At 34.2% G+C, this 14,908-nt stretch overlaps 1 protein-coding gene across 7 annotated transcripts in view; it reads left to right on the forward strand.

Annotated features, from left to right (window-relative positions):
• LOC105217862 (fasciclin-2) overlaps positions 1–14,908 on the forward strand; it is a 192,317-nt gene that overhangs the window by 157,444 nt on the left and 19,965 nt on the right. For all 7 annotated transcript variants that reach the window (XM_011193090.3, XM_011193095.3, XM_054232197.1 and 4 more), the window contains 3 exons: positions 11,362–11,486; positions 12,709–14,199; positions 14,286–14,469. In XM_011193090.3, coding sequence (XP_011191392.1) covers positions 11,362–11,486; positions 12,709–14,199; positions 14,286–14,469 — 1,800 coding nt within the window. The remainder of the gene's footprint in view (positions 1–11,361; positions 11,487–12,708; positions 14,200–14,285; positions 14,470–14,908) is intronic.

Below are 14,908 nucleotides of genomic sequence, written 5' to 3' on the forward strand. Positions count from 1 at the left end.
GGCAGCTTTCATCTGTCATTTCTTATGTGAAATTTAGTGTTTCTGATGTTTTCCGTTAATGAGTTAACCCACTTTTAGTAATTTTCAACCTAACTTTTGTATGGGAGGTGGGCGTGGTTATGATCCGATTTCTTTCATTTTTGGACTGTAATAGGAAGTGGCTAAAAAAAACGACGGCAGAAAGTTTGGTTTATATAGCTCTATTGGTTTGCGAGATATGTACAAAAAACTTAGTAGGGGGCGGGGCCACGCCCACTTCCCCAAAAAAATTACATCCAAATATGCCCCTTCATAGTACGATCCTTCATACCAAATTTTATTTCCATAGCTTTATTTATGGCTTAGTTATGACACTTTATGTGTTTTCGGTTTTTGCCATTTTGTGGGCGTGGCAGTGGTCCGATTTTGCTCTGCAACCTTCCTATGATGCCAAGAAATAAGTGTGCCAAGTTTCATCAAGATATCTTAATTTTTACTCAAGTTACAGCTTGCACAGACGGACGGACAGACAGACATTCGGATTTGAACTCCACTCTTCACCCTGATCACTTTGGTATATATAACCCTAAATCTAACTCGTTTAGTATTGGGTGTTACAAACAACCGTTATGTGAACAAAACTATAATACTCTCTTTAGCAACATTTGTTGCGAGAGTATAAAAACGAGAAGAAATTTTATTTCAAATATTAATAATATAATATTCCAGCTAACACCCAAATATACCGCATTTAATCCGATACATTCGAATGCAGCACGAATTGCCATTAAAAGCAAAAGCAAAAACAAATAGTTTTCCAAGAAATGCACACCAAAAGTTTAACGGGAAACTCAAAATTATGTAGCCTAAATAATGTTTAAAGGGAAAATACTTAACGCTAAAAAGTATGCCCATAGCACAAATACTGAACAAGCGCCGAAATATGCGTAATAGACGCGTACAAATAATGTTGCGTATACGACTTGGCGAACGGAGACACACACACACAAAGCTTAGTATGCGAAACAAGCTGCTACGAGTATAAACAGTTTTTGTAGAGCAAATATACAATACAAAAACAAATCGTGTTGTTTACAAAAACAAATATTCTATATTGATTATAGCAATACTTGCAAGTTTGCCGAGAGAATTTCGCACACAAATATGCGGATTTCATCGGAAATATTTGTGTAAGCGTTTAAGGAAAAGGATTGAATTTTGTTGTTATTTAAATATATATCACAAATACAATTTCAATACTAAGCGCTCATGCGTCGGCTTATATACAATCAATAATAATAAAATTATGAATTTATGCGTCGGCATTAAGTGATGTTTAGACTACGCGTCAGTCGTCATACGCAATCATATACTAATGGTTGCATGTTTCCGATAAGGAGTCCGAGAAGTAGTTAAATCAATAAAAATATAAAAAAATATATATTTCTCGTATTATTATGTAGCAGAACACTTAACTTTACCATTTTCCCATACGCTCCACTGCAAAGCTGTGCACAGTCTACTTAAGTGTTCGCAATATATGTGCTTGAGTGTACTTAAGAGTTTGAGTATCAGCATAGCTGCAGGCGCAAATTGTTGCTTGCTGCAATAAGAATTTTCGACTATTTACTTATTTATTTTCATACCATTGGCAGTAAAATAAATGAAATGAGCGTTTCGAAGAGCGAACATCATGGAAAATAAACTTATAAATAAATATAATACCTACAAACATTAGATAGTTGACACACTATTATGTTATAATTAATGTCAAGATATTATGTATGACAATATTTAATTTTTAATAATTGGCAATATAAATGAAATAATTTCTCATATAAAACTTACTATGTATGCTTATATTTCAAAAATATTTTTAAGTGCAGGTGGCAACTCTGACTATTGTAAATCACTTAATAAACCAGCCTTAAATGTCTTTCTTTTGAAATTAAGTTTTTACATTTAAATTTTAAATTGTAAGAATGTGGCAACTCTTATATAAACTTATTTACTTTAAACAAAGAAAGTGTTAGACGGATTTTTTTTAACTTTTTGTTATTTTATTTATTATTATTTTCAAAAAGGAAACTTAAAGACAGTTGGCAACTCCGCAACAATTTTTTTAATATAATTTGGTGTAATATTATTCCTTGATTGTCGTTATTGCAAAATGTATTTAAAAAAATAGTTTTTTATATTTCCTAATTAAAAACATGTGGCAACTCTTTCAAAAAAATTGTTCTTATTTCAGCTAAAATGAGCAAATATTATATTTTTTTTATTATACACTCATCGGTTTGTAGATATAACTTAGGCTAGCTAACTACATAGCACAGTAGAACGATGCTCCCTGTTGACAGTATCAATTGCAACTGACCTCGAACACCAACAATAATTGCAATGTCAACTGCAGCAATATCAAAGCCGATATAAAAGATATATTTGTAGAGAAATACTCATACGTGGCACTTTATGTATTATATACGTATTATTAGTATATGTGGCGTATATAACCTAGTTGAAAGCAAAAATCAAAAACACAGCTCAAAATGATATATAATTGTGAGTCTCACTCTGCTAGCCATACTGTTGAACTTCAATATATTACTTTATCTTTCTAAAATGTAACTAGTTACATTTTCTATTTAATGCAAACTAGTTGGTAACTAGTTGCAAAACTCTTTACTGTACACAAAAGTAACCATGTGGAAAATATAAATACTGAAACAAATTTACAAGCACATTTATGTGTGTTTATTTGTATTTGTATTTGAAAGTATGCACCGCCAATATAAATGTGTTGTTGCATATTTTCTGCAAAATTTTCGTTTACTCTGAATCGAAGATTTTCAGGCAACTTACTGCGGCATTCAAGTGGAAAATAGTTTTCCAAATTGCACACACTTATGCATATTAAACAACAACAACAATGCAATCAGAGCAACAAAATAAATAACTAGGTGCGAGCAGCCATGTAGGGGGGGAAATGCCGTTGCAAGTATTTTCGAAAAATAAATGCCAAATAAATTGTTTGCACTTGTACACAAAGCTATAATCTATATACAAATATATGTTTACGAGTATGTACATATGTACGAGTATATATACAAATACATATGTATGTATTTACTTACCAATCAGCCATAGAGAATATGCTGCAAATATGAATTGTTTGATGAAAGCCGATTTTGTTAAGCTCTCAACACACGCATACGCTCCTCATATGCGCATCTTTAGTGAAGTAAAAATAAAAACACGCATATCACACATAGTATTTGCAGTTTGTTGTCGTTTCATTAAAAATAGTATTATACGAATGATGCCATCAAGTGGAAAAATAATTGCTTCATGTGCTGTTAAGTTAAGTTACGGTATTCCGCATAAAATGCCACAGAAAAGTGTTTTTGTACCCAAATAATGCCGAAACAAATTTAATTTCAATAAACAATCATAAAAATACCGTTAAAAATGTATTCACTGTATGATTATATACAAAAGTTATTTTTTTTGCGTGATATATGGCAATTTATTTCACCATAATTAAAGCAATAAATTCTATAAATGAAATTTCTATATTGCTGCAGTACTTTGTATAGTTGGCAACTCTATTAAATCTTTTTTTTTTAATTCTTAATATGTGCTTTGTTCAATATTTATATAAAAATTAACAGTAATACTTTGTATAGGTGGCAACCCTATTAAGTCTTGTTTTTTGGAGTTTTTAATATGTGCTTTGTTCAATATTTATATAAAAATTACCGAACATCAGTTTAAATTTCCCAAGTATTAATGTTACAAATACCGTTACAAAAAAGTTTTTTAATCGCTGAATAATTTGATTTACGATTTAAATTTATGGAGTTGGCACGAAATTAATTTTTTTATAATTCTTTATTCTTTAAAGTAATTTAAGCAATTTGTTTCAAAAATTGCATTAAAAATAGATATTGATCTCATTTGGCCTTAAGCTTTAATAACAGCTTTTGAAAGCTCACTCCGCAGCCATATATAAATATCTGCATATTAAAATCTAATTTTAAATATTAATTTCCTTATTTAGCTGAGTTTCCACTAAATTTTTTGTTTTTATTTTATTGAGCATCATTGTTAAGTAATTACAAATAATAAGAATTTATATGAAAGCTCATTAAACGTTGTGTTTATTTTTTTTATTTTTTATATTGGAACATATTTTTTGTCGACTTTTATATATGTATTTTAGAAATTCAGGTATATTTAATTGATAGATCTTTTTTTATATTTTTTAAATCCGCAAACAAAATCTTAATTATTAAATATATTTTTTGAAGTAGTTGGCAACGCCTTTTACAGTTAACTGACATTTTTTTATTTCTTTTAAAATTATCTTTTTCAGAATATTTTTTCTTATTTAAAATTAATTGATTAATCTTTAATTATAAAATGACTTATTCCAAGAAGAATGATGAGTATGATAAGATTTTTGGTCGCATAATTCGTAATTTTTCCACTACACAACACTTACGTACAAATATTCGTATTATTCCAACAAACCCTTTCTTTGCTTTCATGTTGAAATAACTGTAGTACTTTATAATTAATTTAACTTTTCAAAACAACTTGAAAAGCAATGAAAACTGCAAATGACACAAAAAAATATTCAATTATATCTTCGAATTAAAATGTATGCATTTGGAATGGGTTTTTGTAGAGCAGATAATACATAGCTTTGTTCACTTTTTTTGTGTCTTCTTTTGTGTCATAAAAATCATTTTATTAAATTGCTCTTGACTTGTTGAAACTATGTACAGTGATTATGAATATGCCGTTTATGATAACTGTAAATGATATAAATAATAAGTAGAGAAGTCTTAATTGAGTTCAGTTTAATTGAATTTTCTATTGCTTTTGTTTGGACAGCATAAAGGAAAGGCAAATGCAAAGACAAACTATCTGTTTCGCACAGTTGAATGAATTTTGAATTGAAAAAAAGTAATTTTAAAGGGAATGTAATTGAAGTTAAATTTGGTTTGTACAACTGGCTTTTGTGTGTAAATTAATTGGGGAATTTCATTAAAATTGTTGCTGAAATTGCTGGCATATGAAAGGTACTAATTGCTTTTACAAAGTAAAGTATCTTACAAATATTAACTACTATACAGAAAGTAAATATTGTGATTAGTAGTAAATGGTTGTACACATACAGGTGATATCAAAAAGTATATTTAACGAGCAAATAGAAAAATACTTTCATAAAAACATGTTAAATATTTAATATAAATATTTTTTAGCAAATTTACAAGAATTTCTCTTAAGCAAGTACTACAAATATTTTTTGCAACGCATACTTTGAGGCGCAAATCAGTATGAGTTATTTGAAAAAATATATATAATTATAATATTGTGCAGAATGCAATACCATTTTTGGTATTCTGGCTTCATACGTCATTACAACCTGGTTATTATACTCTAAAATATTGGTGAAGTAATAGGTTGGAGAGTATGAAAATATAACCCTTCAAAGTTTTTTTTCCAAAAGCTTTATATGTTACTTCACCAATAAAGTAGTATTTGAAGTATAAAGAAAATTGGTTTAAGTGTATATCTTATTAAAAATTGGCTTTGGTTGTAGTTTCAGAATGTGAAAGCCATTTATATCGAATTTATTACAAATAAGCATTATTTAAGATTTCTATCTTCATATTTTCATACAAATAAGCAAATGTAAATTCAATTTGTCAATAATAAGCTGCTATGGCACATTTGTGCAGCAAAATAATAAATCACATTAGATTTATATCTATGTACTAAAAACGGCAAGGAATGTCCACTAAGAAAAAAATGCATGAAAGCACAAAATACGAAACTTCCTTCCACTTTGTGTCAGATAATTGACCAATCCAAATAACAAACAAACTGAATTTACAACTTTTCAATGAAAATACAGACAGCTAAATGCATTGCTCATACATGCATAGAATAAGCACACATAGGCTAGTAGTAAGCAATGTGCAATAAGAAATCCAGCCTTAGCAAAAATAAAAATATAAGGAAATGGGCGAAACTCTAAAGCCAATACGACAAGTCGCTTTGTGTAAAGAACATTCGCAAATAGATGACTCAGTGCCAATAAATTGCAAATAAAATTTCATGCCAATTCGAAAATGTAATCTAAAGCATACATGTAACATATATACATATATGTTAGGGCTATATGAAGGAGAAATACATTAGCGATGCAAATAAAATGCAACGAAACAATATATGAAGGGAAAGTGGATAAGCAGCAGCCGAGAGGCGATGTGACTTGCAAAATGTGCGACACAAAAGCAAACAGTCGCAAGTTGTAGAAGCTATTAGGAGTGTGAGTTGGAGAATAAAGCAAGCGAAGGCGTAGAGGAGAAATCTGGATTTGTGTGAAACTTCAATGCATATACACTTATGCAAAAACGACATAAAATCGGAATGGTTTTATGACTACAGCAAAAACTTTGGCAGGATCGGTGACATTTTTTAGAGAAATTTTTTTCACGTAAAATGATATTGATTCAAATCTTCACATACTTGAATATGTGCGAGCTGACTCATATAAATCGTTTATTCTGCGATAAAAAAATAATAAATGTCAGCGCTTAAGCATAATTCATATAAGAAAAAAGCTTTCACTAAACTTGCACTCAGCTCATATGAAATTTTGTTTCACAGATATTATTCTAAGTAATTTTTACTACTTTTTACTAATGAAAGTTCTGGCGGTGTTATACTATTTCAAGCAAAACTTTGAGACTAAAATTAAAGCACTAAATATCGAAAAAGGGTTTCAGTTTTCACTAAACTTTAATTCTGATGAAAGCTTAATTTTTCCACTGATATTATTCGAGTTCAAAACTGAGCTATCACTAAACTTTTTACTGAAAGCGCTGCATGTATCATACTATTCCAAGCAAAACTTTGAGCACTAAATATCAAACGAGTTTAAGCTTTCACTAAACTTTAATTGTGATGAAAGCTCAACTGAAAGCGCCACTTTTCCACTGATATTATTCGAAGCAATTATTCAAAACTGAAGTTTTTACTACACTTTTTTATCATTACTAATTCAAAAACTTTTATTAAGAAATTAATATCAAAAAAGCTTTCACTCAACTTGAATTTGAATCATATGAAAGCTTTTCATTCGACTTAAACTTCAAGGAGAGATTTCTCCAGTAACAAATTCAAAACAAAAGATGATTCTTTTTCAAAATTATGTAAGAGTTAAGATTTTAAAGCCTTATACACATTTCGAGAATAATAATACACTGGTTGAGCTTTTAAAGCCTTTTACACATCTTTATAGAAAATCTAAATCCAATATAGCAATTTCCTTATTATTCTATACGACTAATATAGATGTGCGTATGCAATATATACCGTCGTCTGCCAACTATGCTACTATAGTATTTCTGACTCATTCAGCGTAAGCTGCATAGCGTAGATTTATCATATTTGCTTTGGCAAAGCTAACTCGCAGCGAACGTAGACAACAATAAACAGCAGCAAAAGGAAACAGTTTGCTAAGAAAGTTCAAGTTAAAAAGACAAACAGCTCAACGCAAACTCATATAAATATGCATATAAGCGTAGTATCACATATCCTTGGCAGTAACTCCCATTGCACTGCACACACACTTCCTGGCGCTGCAACAACCACGTTATTGTTGTAGTTGTTGCCGATGATGATGCTTTACGTGTGCTTTGACAGCATACGCGTTAGGCTATTGTGCACGGATTGCACGATTCGGTTAGACAACGCCTTTAAAGAGTGTGCAAGACACGTTGAAGCATTCGTGCGCCTGAATGTATGCTTCAGCTTGCCTGCAAGTTGACAACGGCAAAACACTCATGGCGGCAAGCACAGGAATTCGCCGGCGAACCACACCACAACAAACAGAACTAATAGCAAACAAGCAGCCAAACAACAATAATAGCAATAACAACAACAACAACAACAACAATATACATAAATAACAATAGAAACTTAACGAAACTGCAAACAACGCGCATGCATACCAAAGTGAAGGCGCTGGTGGTAGTTGCGGCTGCGGCTGCGACTCTCCGGTATTGCCGGCATGCACAACATGTACAACAATACTTGCCACATAGCGACAGCGAATGCGACATTGCGGTGCAAATTTAAGTGCCTTGTCGCAAACGACGCGCGTCTGGTAGCAGCATACATACAAATAAATAACTGTATTTGTATGTGTGTAATGTACGGTTATGTACGACATATATATTTATTTCTTCATATATGTAGGGATGTACTTAAATTTCTGCGCCAAAGGTCAGTTGGCATCCAAGTGCACAATCAATGCATTTATTTGTGCTTTTATGACTTTCTTTCACTGTCCATTTGTTGTTGCTGGGTGCCTTAATGGATCAGGGAGCAACTAAATGCAGAAATGTTCAACAACCAAAAGCTCAATAGCAACGAGTTCGAAAATTGCACACACACACTTCCGGCTGCAATGACATTGCAGTGCAGCCAAAACTTTGCTCGTTTCCTACACTCAGTTTTATTTTGTTATTGAGTGTCCCTTTTTCGGGCAATAACTTGTATTGAAATGCCCGGAAAAGCAAATGGCAGCAAAGTAAAAAGGGAAAAAAAAAATCAAACAAACAAGCAGCTTATGGCACCGCACAGAGAGAGAGAGTGAGCACAGAGTGGTCTAGAAATAAATATTAAAAAATAATAAAAAACACTTTGGAAATCCGTTGGATTCAGCAATGATAAAATCAAATTGGAAATTTTATTGTTCGGAAAAAAAAATCGAAAAACTTTCAAACACTCCACCTACATACAACCAAAAAATGCGACTAAACACGAAAACAAAGCCAATTGCAACGAAAATGCAAAGCACAAACACAGACAAAAGCGAAAGCATTGATATCAAAGGAGTACAAGGGTACGAACAAATGTTCCAATCTGTAACATAGAAACCCAATAAGTGTGTTCAAGTTTTACAAATTGAAAAGATAAATTCTCAGAATGACTAGTCAATTTCAGTTGCGCAAAAGTTTTGCGTTTTTGGCTGCAAATTGCTTGTGTATTGTCGACTTAATGGTGGAAAAGCTTTTCAAAGCGGTTTTGGAGACTTCCAAAATTCCGAGAAATTGTCGATGATTGAAAATCAGAAGTTAACGAAACAAAGAATATACATATTTTGTGTAATATGCAAATTATATGAAAATAAAATTTACGTAGATAAAGTTACGGTTTACTTAAGAGCTTAAAGGGCTTATGAATATCTAAAAGAAAGCATCAAAAAACGAAAAATTGTTTATAAAAAATAAATAATTAGTGAAAAATATGAAACAACTTTACTTGCAACGAAGTTACATAAACTCAACGGGTTTAAAAAGCTTTTAAACACTATCAACTCTTAAACAAAAATAAATATAGAATAAACATTGAACAAAAGCGATATGAGCTTAACGAAGTAAAATAATATTGTTAAAAGCTCTGAAAAACTAAAATATTATGTCAAAAAACGTTGTTTTGAAGTTTAGATTGAATTTCAGAAGCTTAAAAGAACTTTAGTAACCTTTAAACCACTTTGGAAAACTTAACGAACTTAACGCTTTAAAGAACTTAACGAAATCCCAAAAAAATTTAGCTCGAATTTCGGAAACTAAAAGAACTTCAGTAACTTAAACGTTACTTTGGAAAACTTCACGAAACTCAGAGAGCTTAATAAACCCCTAATGAATATTTATTTAGTATTATTTATATTTAACAATTAACACATTTAAATTTACCACTTAATGCAAATTACATACCATTATTTTATAAGTAAATCCTTAAACATAAAATTATAATCTGGCCTTTACAAGCTGTTGAGCTTTCGGCACACATGTAATTATTCGTAAGCGTATAACTCAATCAAATTACCGCCTTAGAATGGACTTATCTGCACAATGCCAACAAAGGACTTACCCAACCGCCTATACAAAGCAATTTAAACACATACCTCCTCAGATATATTTACATATGCTTATGTATGACTGTACGAGTATGTGTAAATGAGCAAAAGTGTCTGTAATATGCGGTGATAAGATAGACAAATTGCAGGAGAGTATACATTACACGCAGACAAACAAAATGGAACACACAATGACAGACATAATGTAGATGCAGGAAATGTATGTGTGCAGAAGATTACATGTGCATAACAACAATCCATACTCATATGTATATATGGTTTTGTATATATATTTTTGTATTATGTATGGCGTGTCGCCACCTTAAGACGCCTGGCTTTTAGAAAACAGCTGCCAACAACGACACCGAAAGTGGCATGAGCAATAGCAATAGCAATACCAATAATAACAACAACAAAAAATAACCTTTTTGATAACGCTTGCTGTTATTTGCACTTTGCAATGACAACTACTCAGAACACAAAAGACGCCAACGAGCAAATAGCTTAGAGAGTGAAAAATAAAAAAGTATATAAAAAATAAAAAATAAAAACAAAAAACAAAAAAGCACATACAAGAAATGTAGAAAATAATTTCAGCATTTCAGCTTGTTATCACAACCAACAAGCATGGCGGTGCAACGACCGGTCGCCAACAAGCAGCCAGCGCTGACCGGCAAGTGGCAAGTGGCCTGACAATGTGCTGTCGAATTGCTCCCGACGGGTTGCCGGACAGGCCAACTAAAGGAACAGTCATCAAAGAAGTCGCTCTGTGGCACGACAGCGCAAAAAGACGAGTGTAGCGTTGTGTAAAGATTGCACAAATTGCACGAACTACACAGAAATTACAAGTAGTGTAAGTGCTATTGCAATGTGCAGCCAAAAATAAAGGCGTAGAAAAATCGGTATTGGGAATAGAGAGATTCAAGTGCTGCGATTTAGTTTATTTCCACGATTTTTTTATATTTTTTGTAAATTTTTTTTCGTAATTTCTCTCATCTCCCTTACTTTGTTTGCCTTTCAAATGTTGCGCGCATTGCAAACATGCCAAAAGAGCAACAACAATAAATGTTAGCAAGCGCTGCTTGTGTTAACAACTAACAAGCCGTAGCTCAAGCGTTTGCTTGACTTTGACTTTTTAAGCAACGCCCACGAGCGCGTCGTCGTCAACATGTTCAGCGCCAGCAGCTATGCCGACTACGCTTACAGCTCCCTTCACACACTCTAATCCGGCACCACACATTGTCGGCGCTGCTTTTGCGTGTTCAATGCAATTTCCACTCACTATACATACATATATATTTTTTGGCAAGTTTTCGCTTTTACATTTTATCAGTGTGCATTTGCTGCTTCCTTATGCTCTTTTATACCTAACTGCTTCTTTACGAATTCTCTCATGCAATCTCTTTTCATTCACGTTTTTTTTTCTCGTCTACTTTTAGTCGCCATCACATGGACAAATGCTCCGGAGAATCAATACCCCATACTTGGTGAAGACTACACTGTCAAGTGTGAAGTGAAGGCCGATCCCAATCCGACCATAGACTGGCTCCGCAACGGTGATCCGGTAAGTAGCGCATAAGGATGTTATTAAAACTTCATGATTTACTTAGGAATTTCGACGACAGCAAAGACGGTATACTACGGTATGGTATGCCATGACAAGCAACAACAGCGAACTTACAAATAACTATACAACTAAGCGCAGTCATATACATGAGGAAGTTGTTGTTGTGGTTGTCGGAGTAGTCGTAAGCAGCATCTTGCTTGCGCAATGTTAAACCAAAAGGGCACAATTTTTCAAAAAATATATTGTTGTTTTCGCCATCACACCCACTTCATCGCCAATACGCCAGTAGTGTGTGTTGCAAAAGCTTGTGTAAATTTCTTCCTCCTAATAATAATGTTGAGACTTTGCAACTTTTTTACTCAGCACTTGCGGCAACAACATTATACCTCGCATAGTTCGCACATAGTGCATACGTGTAGATGAAATTGTCGTTTGCATAAATTGAAATTTAGCTTATCACTGAGCACTTTTATAAGACTTTTGCGAAACTTAAGGAAATTGTTAAGTGTAATTTTGTGTTTACACTCTTAAGTATAGATGCGCATACTTTCGACTCCCACAGGAATTTCGCTGAAAATTTGCATTTAAAAAGTGAAATAAACTAGTATAATCTGTATTTATGTTGTAGTAATAGACACTTGTGGCTTAGTTAAGTTCGAAAGTGCATTTTATGTTAAGTGAAACGTTGGAAAAGTAAACAAAATATTTATATTTTTAACGAACTTTTAAAATTGTATGATAAAAAGTTATTTTTAAGCTCAAGAAAATTTCATTGCCAACAAAAGCTCCACTATTTAGGAAATGTTCATTCAAGTGAAAACTCATTTATGTGAAAAGCTTTATTAAACTTAAGCATAATTATGTGAAAGCTCAATTATGCCAAAAGCTCAATTGAGTGAAAGCCTTATTGCACATTTTTGGTGTTAAGCTTATCTTAAATCAATTTTTAACCCAATTTAATCCACTAATTTTTAGTCAGGTTTTGAAAACTTTGCTAAGTTCTGAACATTTCATATTGAACTGCATTAATCACTTTAAGTTTTATCCCTTCAAGCTTTTGTCTCCTTCCTTCTGAGAGTCTGTTCTTCTATTTTAATATGAAACCATTACTCATTAACAACATTTCCAGTAATAGTTTAAGCAGTACAATAATTTGACAGAAACCCTACATAAAGTCAGTCCCCACTAAATTCCTTCCTCCTGTATATCTTCTTTACAGATTCGCACTGGTGATAAGTATGTCGTAGAAGCACATGGTTTACTCATACGTAATGTACAAGAGTCCGATGATGGCATTTATACTTGTCGTGCAGCTGTAATTGAAACTGGTGAACTACTTGAGCGCACCATACGCGTAGAAGTCTACATACGTCCAGTTATTACACACTTACCAGTCACACTTGAAGCCGTCGAAGGCAAACCGTTTGCCGCGAATTGTACAGCAACTGGCAAGCCAGTACCGGAAATTTCTTGGATAAAAGATGCCGCTCAACAGAATGTCGCCACCGCCGATCGTTTCCAAGTGAACCCACAAACTGGTCTACTCACTATTAATTCAGTCACGCAAGACGATTATGGCACCTACACTTGCATCGCCAAGAATGACGCTGGCGTGGTGGATAAGAAGACCAAATTGAATGTGCTGGTGCGTCCACAAATCAACGAGTTCTACAATGTAACCGGTGTGAGTAAGAAAGAAATTGCTATCACTTGCCGTTCGAAGGGACGTCCCGCACCTGCAGTCACCTTCAGACGCTGGGGAACCGAGGAGGAATACGCACCAGGTTTACAAGCTGATGATGAACGCATCTCTTTGGAGCAACATTTTGATGAGGAACGCGGCGAAAGCTCGGGCACGCTACGCATTACAAGCACTACACGCAACGACGATGGGCTATATCAGTGTATTGCGCGCAATAAGGGCGACACCGCTTACAAAACCGGTCATATAACTGTTGAATTCGCACCAGACTTTTCGCACATGAAGGATCTGCCACCAGTCTTCAGCTGGGAAGAACGTAAAGCCAATCTCAGTTGTCTAGCACAAGGAATACCAAATGCAACCATCGAATGGCGTTGGAATGGTCGCCCACTTAAGGATGGTATTGATAAGAATCTCGTCATTGTCGGTACTGGACCACGTAGCGATCTGATTGTACATCCTGTTGCACGTCAATACTATTCCGTTTACAAATGCATTGCCACCAATGTACATGGTACCGCCGAACACGATATGCAATTGAAAGAGGCACGTGTACCCGAACTAGTTGCCGCCGCGATACCGCGTCAGCTTACCGCTACAACAATCACCTTTGACATACGCGGACCACCAACGGAACTTGGACTGCCGATTACCGCCTACAGTGTACAATACAAAGAGGATATTAACCCAGATTGGAGGACATCACTGAATCGTACCTGGTCACCAGATTCGCCATACATCGTGGAAGGACTGAAACCACAGACAGCTTATCAATTCCGCTTTGCAGCACGCAATCAAGTTGGTTTGGGTTCGTGGGGCGTAAACCAACAGCAGTCGACACCCAGACGTTCAGCGCCTGAAGAGCCCAAGCCACTACATGCGCCAGTGCAAAATGACAAGGAAGAACCCGTTGTTGTGTCGCCGTACTCCGACCACTTTGAACTCAGATGGAGCGTGCCAGCTGACAATGGTGAACCCATCGATTTCTATCAAATCAAATACTGCCCAGTAAGTTGCACTGCAAATAATTTTTTTTACAAATTATATAGGCACTACACTAACTAACTCCAACTTCTCTGTCTTCTGTAATGCAGGGTGTTAAAATGGCCGGTACTTGGCATGAACTGGAAAATCAATGCGTCTCGCAGGACGTCGTCGAGACCACATCATATGAGATGTCGCGTCTAAGTGGCAATACCTACTATCGCATCGAATTGCGTGCGCACAATGTGATCGGTTTCTCATCACCAGCATCGATTGTTATGAAGACGACACGAGGTGAGTCCGATTCTGCTAATAATAATCTGGGGACATTATTGTATTCGGCCGGTTATAATTCGGCGGCCGATTCGCCACATAAACACTACATTAAATTCATGACCACAACGAGAACAGCCGGAACGAGAACTGCAACAACTGCCATCACAACAGCAACAACAACTGTCATTGCTCTCGCAACAACAACATGCATAACATTAATTAGCGTTGTAGCAACGATGTTAGCTTAATGATGCAAAGAAAACAAAAACAAAACATAAGAAAGAAACTCACACTAAAATTTCGTAGAAACCGTTATCGAATTTAAAGTTAAAATTTCAAATTTTAAATGAAATTTTTTTGAAAGTAATTGCAATAGTATTAGTAACCACAATTGAATGAAAGTAATACGGGCGGTAACATATATTTTTTGAAAGTAGTGTTGAAATTGAAGGCACAC

This window comes from Zeugodacus cucurbitae, chromosome 5, assembly GCF_028554725.1.
Source record: "Zeugodacus cucurbitae isolate PBARC_wt_2022May chromosome 5, idZeuCucr1.2, whole genome shotgun sequence".
Taxonomy (NCBI): Eukaryota; Metazoa; Arthropoda; class Insecta; order Diptera; family Tephritidae; genus Zeugodacus; species Zeugodacus cucurbitae.